The sequence below is a fragment of the Rhincodon typus genome, chromosome 13 (assembly GCF_021869965.1).
Source record: "Rhincodon typus isolate 14 chromosome 13, sRhiTyp1.1, whole genome shotgun sequence".
Taxonomy (NCBI): domain Eukaryota; kingdom Metazoa; phylum Chordata; class Chondrichthyes; order Orectolobiformes; family Rhincodontidae; genus Rhincodon; species Rhincodon typus.
In genome coordinates, this window is record NC_063344.1 from 40,568,992 (window position 1) to 40,592,241 (window position 23,250).

General features: G+C 39.8%; 1 protein-coding gene across 12 annotated transcripts in view; it reads right to left on the minus strand.

The window, feature by feature from the left end:
- LOC109936317 (coiled-coil domain-containing protein 150) overlaps positions 1-23,250 on the minus strand; it is a 92,680-nt gene that overhangs the window by 67,681 nt on the left and 1,749 nt on the right. For 11 of the 12 annotated variants that reach the window (XR_007263533.1, XR_007263535.1, XM_048604557.1 and 8 more), the window contains 10 exons: positions 19,644-20,022; positions 16,862-17,031; positions 16,637-16,705; positions 15,458-15,574; positions 12,236-12,365; positions 10,472-10,515; positions 10,286-10,378; positions 9,827-9,934; positions 6,437-6,540; positions 5,280-5,457 (listed from right to left, as the gene is read on the minus strand). Coding sequence is in view for 10 of the 12 variants with exons in the window: in XM_048604557.1 (XP_048460514.1) it covers positions 5,280-5,457; positions 6,437-6,540; positions 9,827-9,934; positions 10,286-10,378; positions 10,472-10,515; positions 12,236-12,365; positions 15,458-15,574; positions 16,637-16,705; positions 16,862-17,031; positions 19,644-20,001 (1,371 nt within the window). In the remaining 2 variants the exon portion in view is untranslated. Of the gene's footprint in view, positions 1-5,279; positions 5,458-6,436; positions 6,541-9,826; positions 9,935-10,285; positions 10,379-10,471; positions 10,516-12,235; positions 12,366-15,457; positions 15,575-16,636; positions 16,706-16,848; positions 17,032-19,643; positions 20,023-23,250 lie in introns of those variants that run through there. The other variant, XM_048604561.1, reaches the window with a different exon arrangement.

Here is a 23,250-nt window from a genome sequence, read left to right on the forward strand (position 1 = left end):
TTTGGCATATAGTATTGATTCCATTCCTGTGCTTATTCTACTTGCCAGCTTATTCATTTTTGCAGCAATGCTTCATTTCTCCAACCATGCTAGTTGGCCAATGAACTACTTTGTGGGGTACTGGCTCAGTGGTTAGCCTCATAGCGCCAGAGCAGCAGCGTGGATCTTGCAGATGCTCTTGGGATTGCAGGTATATTTAAAGATTTATTATAGTTTGTTTTAGTTATTTTAGTTGTCGTAATTTACTAATGGAAGATGTTTTTCCATTTTGTTTTATTAACATTCAAAAAAACCAGAAGAAAACCAAAAAATTTGCGATTTTTTTTCAACCAGACTTATTTTAACAACGTTTTTGTTTAAAGGGACTACAGTGAACGGCTGAGGTTTTTTTTGTTCTTAATTCAGAAATTAATCAAATTTATGTGTTTTAGAGAGTTTTCTTTTACATTCGAAAGGTTTTTTTTGAAAAAAAAGAATTATGTTCTCGTTCCAGAGAGTCCCACATGTGGACAGCTGCGGAAAAGATCATTTTTTCTTTGAGGACTTTATTGAAGAGGAATCGCTTTTATTCAGTTAATCAGCTAAATGGTTGATTTTATTTAAAATTTATATGTTTGATTTTTTAAAAATTCTTTTCCATTTTAACATTATTTTCTGTAAGTAATGAAAGGTAGCTAATTTTATATATAAGGTGCTATTGAAACTTTTTTTTTAGGCTTAATATTATTAAAGACCATATATAAGGTCCAGAGTGAGATGGCTAGTGAAATTAGAAAAGTTATTACCCAGCAGGATCAGTCATATAGATGGATGACTATCAGGAAAGCTAAGTAGTTGTTCAAAAGTCGCTGGCGGCTGTTCCTCTATCAAATAGATATTCAGTTTTTGGAACAGTTGAAGGGGATAGTCTCTCCCAGGAAAATGGAAGGGGCAGTCAGTTATTGGACACTTGGAATGGTTCTTATGTTAGGCGGTGTTTGACAAGGTTTAATAGAATTACTGTTATAGCAGACTCTCCTGTCAAGGGCATAGACACGTGATTCTGTGGTAGTGAGCGTAAATTTAGGAGGGTTTGGTGCTTTCCTGGTGTTAGGATTATGGATGTTTCTAAACGTTTCAAGCATATTGTTAAAGGTGGGATTGAGGAGCCAGAAATTATTGGACACATTGGGAGGAATGACATTTATAGGGAAAAGATTAAAGCAGTACAGAGTGAATTTAAGAGGTTAGGTAGAAGATTAAAAAATAAAACCTAAAAAGTAATAATTTCTGGTTTACTCCCAATGTCAAACAAGGGGAAATCAAAAGGTTAAAGGAGATAAATCAATGGCTGAAGAGATGGTGTATTGTTCAGGGATTCAGGTTTTTGGACAATTGGAAAGTCTTTTGGGATAAAAAAAGACCCGTTCAAAAAGGATAGGTCTAACCTAAACTGGAAAGGTACCAATTTCTTAGCAGGGAGATTTGCTCATTCTATTAAGGGAAACTTTACACCAATAGAGAACGCGAGTGGAATAATTCTAAGTAGCAGTGTAAATGGAAGAATTGTTGGGATAGGTTCTGAATGTGAGGAGAGCACATCAATTAAAAAAGAAAGACAAGAGAGAGTCAGAGTATGTAGTAACTCTGAAGAACTAAACTACATTTATTTCAATGCAAGGGGTCTTATGGGGAGGCCGATGAACTCAGGGCATGTTTAAGAACATGGGATTGGGACGTCATAGCTGTTGCAGAAACTTGGCTGAGAGACGGACAAGATTGGAATCTCAATGTTCCTGGTTTTAGATGCTATAGGAAGGATAGAAAAGGAGGCAAGAAAGGAAGGGGGTGGCATTTTTGATGAAGGAATACATGACTGCTGTAACTAGGGAAGATACTTCTGAAAAATCATCCAGTGAAAATATATGGGTAGAAATTACAAGTCAGAAAGGAAAGATCACTTTGATGGGATTGTCCTACAGACTCTCCAATAGGAGAGAGAAATTGAGAAACAAATATGTAGGGAGATCTCAGATATATGTAAGCATAATAAGGTTGTAATAATGGGGGATTTAATTTTCCAAACATTGATTGGGACTACCATAGTGTTAAAGGTTTGAAAGAATTTGTCAAATATGCTCAAGAAAATTTTCTTTATCAATATGTGGATGTTCCTACTAGAAAAGGAGCAAAACTAGACCTTCTTTTGGGCAATGAGGCAGGACAGGTGACTGAAGTAAAAGTGCGGGAACACTTTGGGTCTAGCGATCATAATTCTATTAGTTTCAAAATGATTATGGAAAAGGATAAGCCTTCCATAAAAATTAAAGTTTTTAAGGCAAATTTTAATAGTATGAGACAAGAACTTTTAAAAGTTGATTGCAGTAGACTGTTTACAGGTAAAAGGACCTGACGAGAGAGAGGGATTATGGGTAATTGAGTGTACATTTGCTTGATGGAAACAGTCTTGCTCGTCCTGGCCCAACAGCAATGCTGTGAAAACTGTTGCATACTGGACTGGGCCCTGCTTGTCTGCCTTTATCTGCTGGGTTTTCTGAGCCTTGGGAAACGCAGTTGACCAGGCAGACATTGAAACCTTTCAACGGAGGCCACCCGCCTTTATTTCAACAGGATTTCTATGATCAACCTACCGCCCGGGAGGCTCACATTAACCAAATTGCCCACCAAATTGCCATGATCCTGTGCAATTCACCTACCGCAAAACAGGTTCATAGCAGATGCCACCTCCCTGGCCCTACACCCATCCCTGGAACACCTGGTTAACAAGGATACCTGCATCAGGATCCTACGTATAGACTACAATTCCGCTTTCAATGGAATAATTCCAAACAAACTTATCTCTACACTCTAAGACCTAAGTCTCAGTTCCCACCTCTGTAACTGGATCCTTGCACAGACCGCAATCGGTGAGAAGAGGCGACAACACCTCCTCCAGTATAACCCTCAACACTGGTGCCCTGCAAGATGGCGTACTCAGCCCCCTACTGTACTTATAAAATCATGGCTGTGTGGCTAAATTTCACTTCGATTGCATTTACAACTTTGCTGACAACACCACCGTTGTAGGTCAGATCTTAAACAACGACAAGACAGAATACATGAAAGAGACCGAGTACTAAGCAGCATGGTATAAAGACAACAATCTCTCCATCAATGTTACAAAGGAGCTGATCAATGCCTTCAGGTAGCAGAGTGGAGGGCACGCCCCTGTCTTCATCAATGATGTTGAGGGGGAAATGGTCGAGAGCATCAAGTTCCTGGGAGTGATGATCACCAACAATCCATCCTGGTCCACCCGAGTCATCGCAACGGTGAAGAAAGCATAACAATGCTTCTACTTGCTCAGGAGGCTAAAGAAATTCTGCATGTCCGCTGGGATTCTTACCAATTTTTATAAATGCACCACGGAAAGCATCCGGTCTGGATGCATCACAGTGTGGTATGGCAGCTGCTCTTGCCAAGACCATGAGAAACTAGAAAGAATCATGAACAAGGCCCAGTCCAAACCAGCCTTTCAACCGCTGACTCCATCTATATTTCTCGCAGTCTTGGGAAAGCAACCAACATAATCAAAGACCTCTCCCGTCCTGGTTACACTCTCTTCCACCGGGCAGAAGATAATAAAAGCTGAATACACATATGAACAGACTGAAGAACTACTTCTTCCCCGCTGTTATCAAACTTTTGAACAGACCTCTCAAATGTTAATTCTGATCTCTCTCTCTCTCTCTGTACCTTGTCTATGGCTGTAACACTGTATTCTGCTCACTTATCTGCTACCCTGATGCACTTTGTATGGTACAATATGCCTGTACAGCATGCAAAACAACACTTTTCACTGTATCTTGATGCATGTGACAACACTAAATTAATCAATTTATTTCCATTAAACTGAAAGTGGACAAGCTTTGTGAAATGTTGAATTCCTGTTTCAGATATTTTACACTTAACTTCCTACTCATCCAGAAAATACAACTGTTCTTAGCTCAACTGGGCTAAAACCCAATTGAATACCTTAGTTAACTGTCTTTGCATTTATCAAATTGACTTCAGCTGGATGAAGTTTAGCATGCTGTTGAAGCCATAAGTGCGTTTTTTGGACATTTGTTGAAATCTGACGAAAGAAATACTACTCACAATCAGTAAATTGCGCCTTCCTAAAACTTGGTACATTATGCAATTCCAACATATGGAAGCAACTTATACAATCTTAATGTTGGATGCTAAATGAACATGAATCTACAAATTACTTCTACATTAAATGGAAATCGAACAATATCCCAGGGATGGCTGCTGAATTTTAGTTCTGGCATTTGGCTGACATTTGTTTGAAATGCACACAATTGCAGCTCCTACATTACAGCAGGGGATTATGTCTTTTCAAGAATTATTTTTAGGAACTGAAATAACAATAGGTTTTTTTGTTTTACGTTCTCAATTGTAAATAATGCTATCGTCTTTGCCGTAGCATAATTCCCTACTGTTCTTCGTTTTTTTAAGTCATGATTAAAAATCAATTAAATCAATATTTTTAGCCGACACAAAGCGATCCCAAATTTTGATACATTATAATTCAGAATTGTCAGGAGCTGTCGTGGGAATCCTTTGTGATTTGCAATTAGCAGGTTACATTAATCAAGGCAAATTGACATCCGTAAACTATGCTACTTCAGGGCAACAGAAAGCAACAACTGCAGGTTTCACAATGAAAATTGCACACAGTTGCTTAGAGACCTGCCATGAAGCTATCTCGTAGTAGAATAATGTTGGACAAAGCCCAAGCAGAACATCAAAGTTAATAAGTAGAATTGAATAGTTTTATGAATTACCAGTAGGTAAAGTAACAGTTATAGATCTGCTAAGATCAATATAAATACAAGTGCATGGTATTGCAAATTTCAGTTATTTGTTGGGGAGATATTCATCAATTTTCAGCTGCAGAATCTATTATGTTTACAAGAAGCAAAACATAAAAATGTTAGTTTCAATTTTCTCAGGTATAATACAGATAGTTACAAAAATTAAAAGTATAGTATTAATATATTGTAGCATGTCATATTTAACAGAACCTAATCAGTATGAAAAGCTGAGATAGCAAGAACTGCAGATGCTGGAGTCAGATAAAAAAAGAGTGGAGCTGGAGGAACACAGCAGGATAGGCAGCACCAGAGGAACAGGAAAGCTGACATTTCAGGTCGGGACCCTTCTCCAGAAATGGGAAGGGAAGCTGCTTCGCTTTCCTCCTCCTGGTACCAAACTTATGGCAAAATCAAAGTTACCTGGTCCAGTAGGGTTTGCCTTCCTTGTTTAATACATTCACATTCATTAACTGCAGCCTTTAATTCCTCTTTCAGCTGGGCAATTGCAGACTCAAGAAGCAACTTATGTGCTGTTGCCTTTTCCTCCACTGTTTCAAGTTTCTGCTTTATCTCAGTATGCTCCAATCTTAACGTTTCTCTGATGAGTTACAATAAAAACTTTGTGAAAAGAAATCATTTGCAGTGTAGTTTTGTAACACATATCTGAATAATGAAAAAAATCTTGTAATTATACTGACTGGACATGGGTAACATAGTTACAGATAAAATCAAGTTTCATATTTTTCAGAAATAAAATAAGAACCAATTGAAACTTTTATTAGAAGTATCAGAAATAAAGATTCAACTCTTTGACTCTCAACAACGTTATAGATACTGAAACCTCAATGAAGGGTCACCTGTTTCCACTTTAAAATTACTTATTCAGAGTCCAGTTGTGCTTGGTTTCCTTCTGGAAAACATCTGCTTTCCCATGGTGCTGGCTTCTTCAGTTAATGTCTCTTCATGAGATACCTAGCCACACTGCTAACACAACTCAATTGTTTCTCAACATGAGTTCCTTAAACTCCTCTTCCACAGTCTTTTGTTTACAGGGCTTTCTCTTGCTGATGTCACATCACTTAGGACTTCCTTTCAGGCTAAACAACTTCGGAGACTGCTCAGCTAACAGCACTATATCTGCGAAAAACCTGGTCTCTCTGACAGAAATCTGTACGCTGCCTAACCTTTTGGATGGTTCTCTTTCTAAAAAGACTATTTCTGCTTGTTTCCCTGTGTCATAGAACATTTTCTTACCAGGAAATAGCCAATTTTTTTCCATCTTCTCCTTCTTGTTATCTAAAGTGCTGAACTATTCATGTCACTCACAGAACTCAAAAATGAAACTGAATTCTTCCCTTCTTAACACACATAATATAGAAATACAAATCAAACTTAAAGCTTATCTGTCCATATTAGAACCCAAGATTCTAAACAATAATATTTCATGAACTTTCATCACAGTTCACTGTACCAATTCCAAATGAACTATATGATATAACTAACTGTGTTGGACTATGATTCATCATATTGCTTCTTAGATTATGAATGGATAGAACAATGACAAATTTAATACTCACAACTCAGTCTTTAGCCGTTGCTTCTCATTCACTGCACTGTGCAGTTCTGCTGAAATAGCTGCTCTTGCTGCATCCAGTAGAAGATCCATTTTCTCCTGCTCAGCCTTTTTGGAAGGTAGTTAGATAAAGAAATAAATGTAAAAATAGATCATATCTTCAATAATGATCTACATCATCTTGATCTCTCTGAAGTCTTTGGTACAACATACACATGACAACTCTATTGACCCAGTTGGTGGGAATGCTTTACTTGGTTTCACTTTTACCTATCCAATTCTAGCAAGAGTGTTTTATTCCTCCATCCGAGAACCCACTCCAGGGTGCCTCCTTTTACAGATCAAAATGTTGCCTTTGGAAACATAATTAGAAAAACAAAGAGAGAAAGATAGAAAATGGGAGCAGGAGTTGGCTATTCAGCCCTTCTAGCCTGCACTGCCATTTAACATCATCTTTGCTGATCATCCAACTCAGTTCCCCGTTCCTGCTTTCTCCCCTTACCCTTTGATCCATTTAGTTCCATGAACTACATCAAACTTTTCTTTTTTGAAAGCATTCAAAGTTTTGCCCTTGGCTACTTTCTGTGGCAAAGAATTCCACAGGCTCACCACTCTCTGGATGAAGAAATTTCTTTTCATCTTAATCCTAAATGACCTACCCCATGTCCTGAAACTGTGACTGCTGGTCTAGACTCCTTGGTCATTGGGAACATGCTTCCTGCATTGGCCTGTCTGATCCTGTTTGAATTTTATAGGTTTCTAGGAGATCCCTCCTCATTCTTCTATACTTCAGTGAAGAGTCCTGAGCAGTCCAGGCTCTCTTCATACATCAGTCTTGCTATCTCAGGGATCAGTCTAGTAAACATTCATTGTAGACATGGTGGTCTTCCCATGCAACTGCTACCCTTGTTCTTATAGGTAGCAGAGATCATGAGTTTAGAAGGTGTTGACAGAGCAGCTTTGACAAACTGTGGAGTGCATCAATTATCATATTTCTCTCACTTGAAACCAACTTAACAGAGATCTCTACGACACATGGGTAGCTTTTATGTAATTGGGTCAGCAGGCAGCTCCATAATTTTGGACAGTTAAGGGTTGCAAACTCCGGTGAAACCAATGCCTCCTCCTTTACTGTTGTCAATTGGTAAATCTATGTTGTTATACCTCTTCAAGTATAAAAAGAGGAACCCTGACACATCCTGCAATACTACTGGAGAGTTGTGTCAGGGCTTTGATGCAGGAGCTCTGAGGGTAGTGTTGCAGGCACAATTGTTTTAAGTTGCTTCATCAGTGACCTCCCCATGGCAAAAGTTCAGAACTGAGAAGGTTCACTGATAATGGCAGCCTTCGGTGCTAATTGAGACTTCTCAGGTACTGCAGCAGTCCATATCCAAATTCAGCAAGACCTGGACAACATTCAGGCTTAAACTGATAAGTGGCAAGTACCACTTTTGCAACACCAGGCAATAATTATTTGCAAAAGGAGAGAATTTAACCATCTTCCCTTGAAAATCATGGCATTATCTTTGTTATCCTTTCCCCTAGCATAAATTGCCTGGCGTTTACAGGTGGAATGGTGGCTCAATGGTTAACACTGCTGCCTCACTACACCAGGGACCCAGGTTCAACGCCAGCCTTGGGTGACTGTCTACTTGCACGTTCTCCCTGCGTCTGCATGGTTTTCTGCCGAGTGTTCCAGTTTCCTCCTACAGTCCAAAGATATGTGGGTTAGGTGGACTGGCCATGGTAAATGTGAAGTTATGGGGATGCAGCTGGGTCTGAGTGGGATGCTCTTCCAGGGTCGGTGCAGACTTGATGGATCAAACATTCTTTTTCCACACTGTGGGGATTTCATGATTCTACTCTGATCAGAAATTGAACTGGACCAGGCAAATAAAAATCCTGTCCACCATCCAGAAGGCACGATTCAAGTGTGTGACAGATCACTGTCCAATTACGGGGACTAGGGCAGCTCCAACAACAATCAATACTATTCAGAACCATGCAGCCAGTTTGATTTGCATCCCATGCATCATATTTAAAAAAAATAAAGATTGTGGACAGTAAACTCCCCCTAAGGCAGAAGCTCTGGGTTCAAGTCTCACATCAGGATCTAGTGACCCAGGAAGGTGCATTCACAATGTGGCCAAACAAGTTGAATATCCCTCCTGTATAAACCAATGGTGGGCATGAAGAATGGTAAAGATTCTTGGTCAGCTATCTGATAGAAAGAATGCTGGCATCTCTACCATCTCTATCCATAACTCCAGGATACAACATCCAAATAAAAAGTGCAGGGTAATGTAACAACTCAGACTCCCGGAGTGAACTGTATATCACAAACACACCACTTTAAACACATACTCCTTCACTTTCACCACAAAGTAGCAGCGGTGTGCAGCATATACAAGATGAAATGCAGCAACTCACCAAGCCGTCTCTGACAGGACCTTCCAACCTATCTAGAAGAACAATGGCAGCAGATACTTGGAACCACTTCCACCTTTGAGTTCCTCTACATGGCACACACCATCCAGACTTGCACCTATATAACTTTTCTTTCATTATTGCTACGTCAATAACCCAGAATTCCCTGCCTAATGGTGCTAATACCATATAAGCTACAGCAGGCCAAGAAGGCAGTTTACTACCATCTTCTCAAAGGCATTTGTGATGGTCAGAAAATGGCCTTGTTCATATATTGTGAAACAAAACAGACACATGAACGATTGTAACAATTCCCCTCCCTTCATTGAAGCCTGCCTAACATGCCCGAGAGATTCCAGATCCCACTCAACAGCTGAAAGGGAAGTCTGCTCCCGTGGCATCCTCTTCGTCCAGACACAGTCCCAGCAGTGGTGTTGCTGTGATTTAATGCCAGCTCAACTGGGTGTGTGCTCATTCTGTAAAGAGGCAGGGGCACCGGAAGGTGACAAATTAGATGATGGCCAAATTAGATGATGCTGAGAGTCCAACAAACAGCCAAGGAGGTCCTACCCCATCTTTTGGACCCTTTGTCAAGACCCTTGCCATACCAACAACATTCTGGCCAATTCACACAGCATTGCCTCCTGAATATACCACTTTCAACTCTTCTTCTAACCACGAAGTAGCCATTAGCCCCAATTAGATTTTCCCTCTCCAAACAATTTTCTATTTGTCATTAAATTTTGTCAGCCATGTAAAACTTTTACTATAAGATGGCTTTTAAATCCCTTCCAAAAACCTTCATACACTATGAAAACTGCATACCATTTATCTATACAATTGTTTGCTACATCAAAACAAAATTCTATCCAATACATCATTCAAACTTCTAATAAAATATTCTTTATAACATATTAGTGTAAATTTAGAAGAAAAAAGTTAACACAAAGTAATTTGCTTTGCAAACCTTTCGGGATGCTTCATGTTCTGATATAAGTTTAGCATTCTCCATAGAAAGAGAGCATAGTGCACTACTTAGTTCAGTGCACTGTGTATCTAGCTGGTCATTCAAAGCCTGGCAGAAAAAAACAACAAGATATAAAATCTTCAAACATGCCAATTTACAATGTGATTACAGAATAAAACAGGAATTACAGCAACTGAATGAAGACAAAGTACTATGGATCTGGAAACCTGAAACAAACTCAGAAAATGCTGAAGAAACTCAATAGATTTGGCAACACCTGTGGAGTCAGAAACAGAGTTAATGTTTCGAGTTGGGTATGACTCTTCTTCACTCTGAACAGGAGTCATACCAGATTTGAAATTAAAACTACCACACATCTACTTAAACATAATCCAATGCAAGTAGGAATTGTACTAGACATAAAAACTAAATAACATCAATAACAAAAGTCACTCTCACCTGCATTTTTTCTGCCACATCCTTCAACGATAAAATCTCACTCTGAAGTTTGAATTTTTCTTCTTGCTGTTTGCTTAATATCAGTTGTACTTTCTGAAGAGATAAATGTGTTTCAGAATACCAATGATTTGAGGTTATAATCAACAACAAATAAACATCAAAAGATTCTTTTTTTAGCTAACTCACTTTGTCTTCATCAGCCATCTGAGATATAATGGATTCTTTCGTATCTAGAAAGCAAAACCACACGCTATCAAATGGATCTCCAAAGGATGGGCAAGAGCCAAAGCTTTTCCATTAAGCATTTCATGTTTCCAATCAAATCACAAACAAAACACTGCCACATCACAGCACCACAGTAAAAGTGACTCTAAAATTGCAGGTGTAATTGTGATATAGTCAAGAAAGGTGGTCCCAGATTATTAGCAGTGTATTTTTTAAAACCTTAGAGAACTTAGGCAAAGCCATTCAGATAGCTCCATGAAACAATTCCACTCCTTATGTGTGCAGACTTAAATGTCCAAAGTTTGAAACCTAATCCATAATCCTCATCCAGAAAGTTGCTGAATCTAAAGTACAAGAAGGATGGAAAGCTGTCATCCTCATCCAGTCTGGCCTATGTGAGACTCTAGTTCCACACCAACATGGTTGGATTTTTAGCACTGTAATGGTCTGGTAAGTCACTCAAATTGCTTTTAGCTAGAGATGGCCAGGCTGCCAGTGACATCATTCCTTGAGAAATTAAACAAATATTTCTCCAAAGAGTTAGTATAAATTTTGCATAATTACATGCATCGCAGTGGCAGAACACACCATTTTATCTTGAAATGGTGCATAATGTGAACTGCACATAATTCACTGCTACGTAACAATCATTTCATATGCACTAGCATTCAATACACTCTGAAACACAGAAGTTATAATTAACTTTAGAAATTGTTAATAAGTATAAAGATACAGGTAATTTTGTTTCATAAGGTAATTGGCTGAATTGCTAATTTGGAGAACTGATGCAACCACAATGGACTAAATGACTTCCTACTGTCTGGAAAGGAGGTTGCAAGGTTCCACTACAGGTGATAAAACTTCTCCTTGGGGAATCTCATCTGTCTCAGGCTTGCTTCTGGCTGATATTGAGGCAGAAGTACTTCCTGATAACTATTAATGGTTAAGATCTTCTGTCAAAAGCCCTCCTCCTTCCTGTGCAGTTTCCACTCTAAGCCTCCTTAGTTTCATTCCCTGTCACCAATTGGTCTCAGAAGGACTGTACATCTGTAGCAACATTTATGTGAACAGGTTTAAAGCAACTTGCTTGCAAATCTAGCAACTCACCAGAACTCCTCCAAGATATACCACAGTTCTTTCACAAACTGTGTCAGAACAACTGTAAATCATTAGCAACTCGCCTGCAAATTATTTGACTGGCCCTTTAAATAGCGAAGTGAAGCTGAAGGAGGAGGGGTTGTATGATGCCACAATTGACCCACTGCTTAAACGTTCAGGGTACACACATTGCACTTCTCTAATGCTCTTCCCAGCATGGAACACCACTGGTGTCGCACTAGGTTCTGGCTGCTTTAATGTAGATTTCAGCAAAATTAAAAAACTAAACTTTCCATGTTAGAACTTCCATTTCCACTCACTGAGGCTGTCTGGATTAGGGCTCAAATTCATAGCCTTTTGACTCAGAGCTAGGCAAGCTAATACTGAAGTGCGGCTCATTCTCCAAAATAAAAAGTAGCACTAAAACCATTCTATCCAAGGGATATAAAGAATGTACATTTATATAGCACATTCTTGGGATACTGCAAAACATGTTGCAGCCAGAATGGAATACTTTTAAAGTGCATACACTCTAGTAATGTAGACAGGCATCAGAGCCAATCTTCACAATTAATTATACCTTAAATCCAAGAAGCTGAAAGTGCAGTATTAAATGAGTTTCAATACCTGATTCTATTTTTAGCTGCTTATTCATTTTCTCCAAATCACTTGTTTTTTGCTGCTCAAGCTGCAGGCTCTCCCGAGTTATCTCCCCATCATTCCTGAGTGTGACTATGTCCTGCTGCAGGACCTTGACCTAAGTGAACACATTATGAAATTTTTCAGCAATCACCAATATATTTACAGCCATATTCATGGTCACCTACTTGACCTTTCCATCTCACTTGGGTTCAAAATCCCACTACGGTGAGTACAGACAAGACTATCTCCACCCACACTCCCCTCCACATCTGAGCTCTAACTTTTTCTATGTACACCCCTGGAAGAAAGTATCTTCAATTCACTTATATCTCTATTTGCAAAATTGCAATTGTCTAGCCTTTGGCTCCCTGACTCACATTACATTTTTGCAGCTAATCATTTACTCAGCCATATTTCAGCTTTGTTTGATAACCTATGCCCCAACAAAACTCTCATATGCCAGTCATTCTCTCTGGCATGGCCCACATCATCACTCCCTCAACTGCAAGGGAAGCAGCTTTGAATAGATACCTGGAGAAGTAATTTAGCCAAGCAACATGGGATCTGGTTGGGCCAGAAAGACATATGGGTCCAGACCTCAGCTGCTAAAGCTACTCACTATTGGAGCATCATCCTGGAATGCAGAGATTAAACCCCAGCATCTTTTCACTACTGCAAGAGCTTTTCACAAATCCCGCTCCCCTGTCTCTTTGACCCTCACCTCCAACGATAATTGTTAGGAGGTTGCTTTTTGTTTGTAGAATTCCTACAATGTGGAAACAGGTCATTCAGCCCATCAAGTCCACACTGACCCTCCAAAGGCCCCAGCCCGGCCCTGCCCCCACCTCGTCTCTGTAACCTGGCATTCCCCATGGCTAATCCACCTAGACTGCACATCCCTGGACACCATGGGCAATTTAGCATGGTCAATCCACCTAACATGCACATTAAAAATTAGACCAGCTTCGTTTTCCTCCAAATCATTTATGTAGACCATGAACAGCAGAGGTCCCAGCACTGATCCCTGTGGGAGAAAACCGGAGCACCCAGAGGAAATCAGCAGGGCAAACGTACAACCTGCTCAGAGGTTTTTGGTCCTAGTTCAAAACTCATATCAGACTCCCTTATCTCCTCATATGCCCTCTCCAAGCTCAACTTGTCCATAAGACCCAACTCCTGCTCTCTTGTCCCCATTCCTACAACCAGAAAAGAAGATTAACTGCTATTAAAAAGGAAGAACTGAAAACTATCTTGCTACTAAAAAGGAAGAAGTGTTGAACATCTTAAAAGTATTAAAGTAGCGAAGTCTCAGCCCTGATGGGATCTATCCCAGAATATTGAGGAAGGCAAGAGAACAAATTTTTGGAGCATTGACAGACATCTTTGTGTCCTCTTTGGCCACAGGAGAGGTCCCAGAGGACTGGAGAATAGCCAATGGTGTCCCATTGTTTAAGAAGGGTAGCAGGGATAATCCAGGAAATTACAAGCCTGTGAGCTTCACATTGGTGGTAGGGAAATTATTGGAAAAGATGCTCAGGGACAAGATCTATACACATTTAGAAGTGAATAGACTTACGAGTGACAGACATCATGGTTTTGTGCAGGGGAGGTCATGCCTCACTAACTTGATTGAGTTTTTTGAGGAAGTGACAAAGATGATTGATAAAGGAAAAACAATTGATGTTGACCACATGGGCTTCAGTAAAGCATTTGAAAAGGTCCCTCATGGCAGATTGGTGCAGAAGGTGAAGTCGCATGGCATCGGGGTGAGCTGGCAAGCTGGAAATAGAACTGGATTAGTCATCGGTGACAGATGGTAGCGGTGGAAGGATGGTTTTTGGAATGGAGGTTGTGAGTAGTGGTGTTCTACAGGGATCAGTGCTGGGACTTCTGCTGTTCATGGTCTACATAAACGATTTGAAGGAAAACGAAGCTGGTCTAATTATTAAGTTTGCAGGCGATACAAAGATTGGTGGAGTTGTGGATAATGAGGAGGATTGTCAGAGGATACAACAGAATATGGATCGGTTGGAGGCATGGGCGTAGAAGTGGTAGATAGAGTTTAATCCGAACAAATGTGAGGTGATGCATTTTGAGTACAGGTGGAATTTATACAGTGAATGGTAGAACCCTGACAAGTACTGATATGTAGAAGGATCTGGGTGTGTAGGTCCACAGATCACCAAAGGTGGCAGAGCAGGTAGGTAAGGTAATGAAAAAGGCCTATGGCATGCTTGCCTTCACATAGCATAAGGATAGGCAAGTTATGCTAGAGCTTTAAGGGACTTTAGTTAAGTCACACATAGAATATTGCCTACAGTTCTGGTCACCACACATCAGAGAGACGTGGATGCTTTGGAGAGGGTACAGAAAAGGTTTACCAGGAAGTTGCCTGGTATGGGTGACTTTAGCTATGAAGAAAGGTTGGACAGACTGGGTTTGTTTTCACTGAAATGCAGGAGGTTGAGAAGCAACCTCATAGATGTTCATAAGATTGTGAATGACATGGATAGAGGAAAGAGTATAAGGTTTTTTCCCAGGGTGGAGGGGTCAATTACTAGGGGACACAGGTTCAGGGGAGATTAAGAGAGATGTCAGAGGCACGTTTTTCACACAAAGGGTGGTGAGTGCCTGGAACTCACTGCCAGAGGTGGTGGTGGAAGCAGACACAATAGCAGCATAGAAGCACCTGGACAAATACATGAATAGGAAGGGAATAGATGGATTCGGATCTTGTAAGTGAAGACAGCTTTAGTATGGAAGGGCAAAATGTGTCGGCGCAGGCTTGGAAAGTCAAAGGGCCTGTTCCTGTGTTGTAGCGTTCTTTGTGCTTTGTTCTAGGACAAAGGTACAAACAAAGGTAGAAGTGAGGGCTGATTGGACAAACAAATATCATAGGAGCTTTGTAGTCAATGTTATGGCTATATCAAGGCAACATCAAGTTCAGGAGCAAGATTATAACTAAGTTGGAACTGTGGTAGAGCAAGGCAGAGTTCAACATTTCATTCCAGTGAAGGCTAGAACAGAATGCTGAATGACAAAGAAGTTCACTTAACAGCATACCCATTCGTTTAAATAAATTATTTAAACTTCAAAAGGTTAAGTGATTGAGGTCAGTAGGAATACAGAAGTAAAAGTCACAAAAACACAATGAACAAAGTTTATTATCAGATCATGGCAGTTTTAAATTTGCTGCAAAGCAAGCACCTGCGTTCTTTCAACCTCCACTGCATTTTCCATATCCTGAACACGCTGCAGCAAGTGAGTATGGGATTCTTCCAGAGCTTTACGGAGGCTCACTTCCTGGACCAATTCCTTTTGCATCTGAAAACCAGTTCATACATAACATCAGTTGACAATACGGATTAAGTGGCAAAATGCATCTTTTGTTCTCTTTCCAAAGGGCTACAAATTTTGGTAAGCAGATGTTTAGAAACTGCAGATTCTACACTTAAATTATTTCCTTCTCATTACCTACCACTACACCCTGTTCCTTATACTTTATTTTTCCCAAAACCTTTGTACAATTTAGCACATAATTTATCCCTCAAGCTCACTTCTGACAAACTCAACCTTCCCACTGTATGCCTTACTCCTTTTTATTTGTGCTCTTGCTCATGCCTTACAATGTACGTAACATCTTCTCAAGACCTGCAGTTTCCCCACTATCCTTTCTTGTGGCTCATTTCTTCACTGCCTTGTCATTCATTATCCATCTTGTTCCTAATCAACGTTCAAATCTGCTTTGATATATTTCAGAATCAAATTGTTTTCATCTTTGAGTCAAGTTACTGATTTTATGTTGTTCATATCCTCAGAACTCATCAAGTTAGATTGAGTGTTAACTCCCAGTTTGAACGTAACAGTAGGAAAAACGATGTCTGATACCCTGGTGTATATGATTATTCTTTGTCATAGCTTTCTGGCTTGACTTACACATGAAGTTACCAAATTACTCACGGATTTGGACAGCTTCAGTCTATATTCTAATAAGGCTCAGACCTAAAAATGATTGGGGTTCCAGAAGAAATCGGTGGTGGATGTCAGAGACACACCAGCAATCCAGCCTCCATTTTCAGCTCAAGTTCAAAACTGCCCTCTTTGCCTTTATTGTTATAGAAATTGGAGGCTGTCATCTTGCACAGTGTTGTGATGGAGACAGACAAAATACAGAATTGACATACTTTCTCTATTTGTGCAATTCCCTGTTATTTATAATTATAAACGAGTAACACAAATAAAATATTTGGTCAGTAACTGCAGTGCAGAGCTAATTGAAACTGTTAACAATGTCTCGACATGATGAGATCGTCATGTTATTAACATTTGTGAGAAAGGATTGCTACTTCCACCATTTCCGATTTTAATAGAGATTTGCACTCTAACCTCTTGCAATCTTCGGCTAATTCTGTCTTTTTTTACACGTAATTCTTCCGCTGCCATAGTCACATCCGTCTAGAAAGAGAAAAACAAAAAGAACAATGATTCACCATAAATCTGAACACAATTTCGTTACCTCATGCAAACAAACCACCACATCAAGGATTCTGCATAAATTTTCTCTAAATTTGTAACACTAATCGAGCTTTGTTGTATACCTCGGTTGTGTACCTTAGTTGCTGTGGCCATCTCAAGAGCAGCACTCAGCCTTTCTATTTCTTCCTGAGCAGCCTCCTTTTTTTCACTAACTTCACTCAACTGCTGTCGGAAGTGCATTACCTCCCGCTGCATTTTCTTTAGCTCTTGAACATGTTCTTCCTCCATGGCAGCTAGTCGATCGACTGCAACAAGATAGAAAAGAAGACAGTCATCTGCTTCGTGCTAAGCATCTTTGTACTCTTTAAAACAACTGTATTTTAACAAATGTGTGAAAGTTTCAAAGTTACACACTTTCCGATCTGGAGTTGCGAAAGTCTGTATGATTTGTAATCAATGCAAGGCATATTTTACAATATACAGATGTGGTCATTTCAACTGGTTATCAGAGTAGGAAGTTCAGCCTTCTAAGTGACTGAGTTGTTCAGGCAGAATTTGGAATCTTTCATTTAGTCATGAACATATACACATCTGCACAAATTACATCTTTTTCAGTAATTACTCTGTAATATCAAGAATTAAGTTAATAAAATCAGAACCAAATTATTGCATTGAAGCATTTACGTAACATGTTTAAATGTAGAAAAATATCACAAAGGTATATCACAGAGCAGTAACAGAAAACAAAAGATGCTCAGATAACAGGAGGGCATCATCAGGAAGGATGACCTAAACCTTGATCAAAGATTTGGGTTTCAGGAGGATCATAATAAAAGTGAGAGATAAAGAGGTGGGGAATATTAGAGAGAGAATTCCAGAAAGGTGCGACCCCAGCCGTCAGTACATGGGCACAAGAATGATGGGGAGACAGGAACTAATAGGATGGGGGTGGACATCTAGTAAGTTTTCAGATGACACCAAAATTGGTGGTATAGTCAACAGGGAAGAAGGTTATCTAAGACTACATTCGGGCTCTGGATCAATCGAGTCAACGGGCTGAGGAGTGGCAGATGGAGTTTAATTTGGATAAATATGAGGTATTGCATTTTGGTTAAATGACAAGGGTAGGACTTATACAGTTAATGGCAGGGCCCTGGGTAGTATTATCGAACAGAGAGACCTAGGGGTTCAGGTACATACTTCTTTGAAAGTTGCATCGCAGGTGGCCAAGGTGGTTAAGAGGGTGGTTAGCACGCTTGCCTTCATTGCTCAGACCATTGAGTTTAGGAGTTGGGATGTCATGTTGAGGTTGTACAAGACATTGGTGAGGCAACTTTTGGAGTACTGTGTACAGTTCTGGTCGTCCTGCTATAGGAAGGATATTATTAAATTGGAGAGGGTGCAGAAAAGATTTACAAGGATGTCGTCAGGATTGGACAAGCTGGGACTTTTATCATTTGAGCATAGGAGATTGAGGGGTGATCTTTTTGAGGTTTATAAAATCACAAGGGACACAGGTAAAGTAAATAGCAAAGGTATTTTCTCTACATTGGGGGAATTCGAAGCTAGGAGGCATATTTTTAAGATGAGAGGAAAAAGATTTGAAAGGGACCTGAGGGGCAACGTTTACATACAGATGATGGTTCTTACGTAGAAAGAACTGCCAGAGGAAGTGGTAAATGCAGGTACAGTTACATTTAAAAGACATTTCGACAGGTACATAAACAGAAAAGGTTCAGAGGCTTATGGGCCAAAAGTAGTCGAGTGGGACTAGTTTAGCTTGAGAAAACTAGTTGTCATGGACGAGTCGGACCGAAGGGTCTGTTTCCGTGCTGTATGACTCTGTGACTCTATAAAAGGAATGGGCAAGTCATTAAGGAAAAAGATACAGTGATGAATGAGCAGGATGTGGTGCAGGATGGGATGTGGGCACAGAGGTTTGGACTAATTGAAGTTTAAAGACTATGTGGTTTGCAGGCTGCCAAGAAAGCATTAGTACATAAGAACATAAGAACTAGGAGCAGGAGTAGGCCGTCTGGCCCTTCGAGCCTGCTCCGCCATTCAATAAGATCATGGCTGATCTTTTCGTGGACTCAGATCCACTTACCCACATTCTCACCTTAATTCCTTTATTGTTCAAAAAAAATCTACCTTTTTTTTAAAAACATTTACTGAAGTAGCGTCAACTACTTCACTGGGCAAGGAATTCCATAGATTAACAACCCTCTGGGTGAAGAAATTCCTTCTCAGTTCAGTCCTAAATCTGCTCCCTCTAATCTTGAGGCTATGCCCTTCAAGTATGTTGAAGTCTGGACCTGAAAAATACTTGGATGAATTTTGTAAGTAGATCTTTGCTTTGGAGAGCATACTGGATAGGAGACTCAAATCAAGAGTTGATTAAGACTCTAATATTGCAACAGCCAGAGAGGGAGGATGAATCAATAATTAGGTCGTGGAATTTGTGATGGGACTGAAAACAATGGTTTTACCTGATGTTTACCTGTGTCTGAATTTTAAGAACCAATCTGACAGCACAGAGGCAGTGTAGGAATCAAGAGGATAATAGTGAGAGATGAGAATACCTGCATGAGCTTCCAAGAATAGGAAAGGAGACCACAGAAATATTGTTGGAAATCCCAAGAAGTAACATTGTGAAAACAGGAGATTGACTATGACCAAATAGGTAAGACTGGTACCAAGGGAAGATTAGAACAGGATGGTGTGGTTGACAGTATCAAAGGCTGCAGAGAAATGAAGGGGGATAGTTAAGATATAATTAGGATAAACAGACTGCATTGAAACCATTTCTCATCTATATTATAGGTGTGGAGCTCAGATACTCTCATTAATTTAACTTCATAAACATTATGAAAATCCATTATGCAATTAATTACAGAAATATGCATTTTTCAATTACCTGAAAGCTCTGGGTTCAGTTCTTTTGCCGTCTGTATTCGAAATAAATTCAACTTCATTGTTTGTATTACACTTTCTAACCGGCAGACACGACTCACGAGAGATTCATAGTTTTTCCAGAGTACATCATTTTCAGTTCCAAAAGCTTTTCTGACATGGAAGGGACTTACAGGCCTGTGACTGTTACATTCACCAATCTTGGATGCCTCCGAGTCCTCAACACCAAATCCAAGGTCATCTAACTCTTGAATTAATGCCTCTGTCTGCTCCTCAGCTGCAATGATCCGATGTTGCAGCACAGTAAATGATTCAGGTGCTGTAGCACCAACATGTATTGGTGGTATTGGTGAACGTGACATGTTTCAAGTATCAGTTGTCATCTGTACAAATGAAACATAGAATTAGAATTATCCTGTCAACCTATAAGCTTTATGATTGAAAAGAACATTGTTTCAAAGTGTCTAAATTACAGTGGAGGGCACCTCACTCATCACTGGTACAGGCCAATCACAGTAAAATATATAATATAAACACATTTTAATTACAGAAATCATACATTTAAGTTAGAAGCATGTTTATCATTAAGACAAAAACTTATAGATTCAAATCTCAATCAAAGATTGAAGATTTTGAATCCAGGCTATCATTTCAAAACTGAAGAAGTACCACATTGTAAGCATAAGTCTCTTGGACAAGCCATTAAACTAAGGTTCTGCTTTTCCAATAAGGATAACAAATATTCCATTATTATTAATCAAGGAGCAGTGAAGTTGTCTTCACTTTTTTGGTCAGCTATCCCTACCTCTATGCCAGGACGCTTGTGTTCAATTCTCATCTGCCCAGAGATATGTAATAGCATATCTGAACAGGGTGATTAGAAAATATCTTTATCTATAGAGTCATACAGCATGGAAACAGATCCTTCGGTCCAACTCATCCATGCTGATCAAGTTTTCCAAATTAAACTAGTCCATGTTGGCTGCATTTGGCCCATATCCCTTTAAACCTTTCCCATTCATGTACCTGTCCAAATATCTTCACTTTCTTCACTGTGACTATACCGCCAATCTTGGTGTCATCTGCAAACTTATCAAACATTCCTCTCAAATTCTTATCTAGATTGTTTATATAAATGACAAACAACTGTGGACCCAGCACCAATCCTTGTGGAACAAGACTGGTCATCGGCCTCCAGACTAAAAATCAAATCCTCCACCACCACCCTCTGTCTCCTACCATCAATTATATCTAACTGACAAGCTCTCCCTGAATTCCATGTGATCTAACTTTACTAATCAGCCTACCATGCAGATCATTGTCAAATGCTTTACTAAAGTCCATGTAGACAATGTCTCCCTCTCTGTCCTCATCAATCTTTTTGGTTACGTCCTCAAAATAACTCAATCAAGTTTAAGAGACAATTTTCCACACACAGAGCTATGCTGACTATCCCTAATCAGTCCTTGCCTCTCCAAATGTATGTAAATTCTAAACTTAGAACCCCTTCCAACAATTCACCCACCATTGATGTCAGACTCATCAATCTTTCTATAATAAAGGCACAACATTAATCACCTACCAGCCCTCCAACACCTCACCCATGGCTATAGATGATATAAATATCTTACCTAGGAGCTCTGCAATTCTTCCCTAAATTCCCACAACAGGTCCCAGAGATTTATCCACCTTTCATGTTTTTTAAGACCTCCAGCACCTCTGTTCCTGTAATGTGACTGTTTTCAAGACATTAATATTTATTTCCCCCAAGTTCCCCAGCCTCCATGTCTTTCTCCACGTTAAAAACTGACATGAAATATTCGTCTCATATCTCCTACGGTTCGACACGTAGACAACATTGTTGTTCTTCAAAGAGCCCTATTCTCTCCCTTGTTATTCTTTTGCTCTTAATGTAATCGCAGAATCTCTTTGGATAATCCTTAACATTATGTAACAAAGTTATCTCATTTCCCCTTTAAGCCCTCTTGATTTCCCCCTTAAGAATGCCCCTACACTCCCTATGCTCTTCAAGAGATTCACACGATGCCAGTTGTCTATACTTAACATATGTCTCCTTTTTGTTTTTGACCAGAGCCACGATACCTTTATTCATCCATTATTGCCGAGAATTACCAGCCTTACCCTTCACTCTAACAGGAACATAATGTCTCTGAACTCTCGTTATCACACTTTTGAAAGCCTCCCACTTGCCAGTCGTCCCTTTACCTGCGAACATACTACCCCAAACAACTTTTGAAAGTTCCTGACTTATATGTCAAAATGTGTTTTACTTCAATTAAGAACTTTAACTTTTATAAAAGATCTACCCTTTTCCATAGCTACTTTAAAACTAATAGAATTATGATCATTGGTCCCAAAATGCTCCCCCACTAACACTTGAGTCACTTGCCTGCCTTATTTCCCTAGACAAGGTCATGTTTTGCTCCTTCTCTATTTAGTACATCCACATGTTAATAAAGAAAATTTTTTTGAATGCATTTAACAAATTCTTCACCAACTAGGCCTTAACACTATGGCAGTCCCAGTCTATGTTTGGAGAGTTAAAATCTCCTACGATTATAACCCTATTATTCTTACATATATCTGAGATATCTCTACATATTTGCTTCTCATTTCCCCACTGACATCTGGAGGGAGTACAGTACAATCCTGTCAAGGTGATCATCCCCTTCTTATTTATGAGTTCCATGCACAAAGCTTCACTGGACAATCACTCAGAACTAAGCTAAGTGCAGCAGTGATGTTTTTCCTAATCAAAAATGCCACTGCCCCTCCTCTCTTGCCTCCCTTTCTATCCTTCCTATAGCATCTCAGCCCTAGTACAGACTTGCCAGTCCTGTCCCTCCCTCAGCCATGTTTCTATAATAGCTATGATGTCCCACTCCCATGTTTCCATACATGTCCTGAGTTCAACTGCCTTACCTGTAGACCCCTTGCTTTGAAATAAATGCAGTTTAACTCTTCAGATTTACCTCGTTCTCTGGCTTGTTTTTGCCTGCCTTTTCTAATTAACTTGCTCTCTTCAGCTTCAGAACCTTCCACATCTATGTCTCTATTATCATATTCTACTTAGAATCTCCACTCACCCACTAGTTTAACAGGCTCCCAAATAGAACTAGCAAACCTCCCCACCAGGATATTAGTCTCCCTTCAGTTCAGGTGAAACCTATCTCTTCTTAACAGGTCTCTTCTGCCCCAAAAGAGATCTCAATGATCCAAAAATCTGAATCCCTGCCCCCTGCACCAGCTCCTCAGCCATTGATTTAGCTGCCCTATCTTCCTATTCCTACTCTCCCGAGCATGTGGCACCAGAAGTAATTCAGAGATTACTACCTTTCAGTTTATGCTTTTTAACCTCCTACGTAACTTCCCGTATTCACTCTGCAAAGTCTCAACCTTTTCCTTAACTATGTTGTTCTTACCAATGTGTACAACAGCTTCTGGCTTTTCACACTCCCCTTTTACAATATGCTGCAACCACTTTGAGACGTCCATGGCCCTGGCACCAGGGAGGCAACATACCATTCTGTTTTCTTGCTCATGGGCACAGAATCTCCTGTCTATGGCCCTATAGCAATTACTCTTTTGAA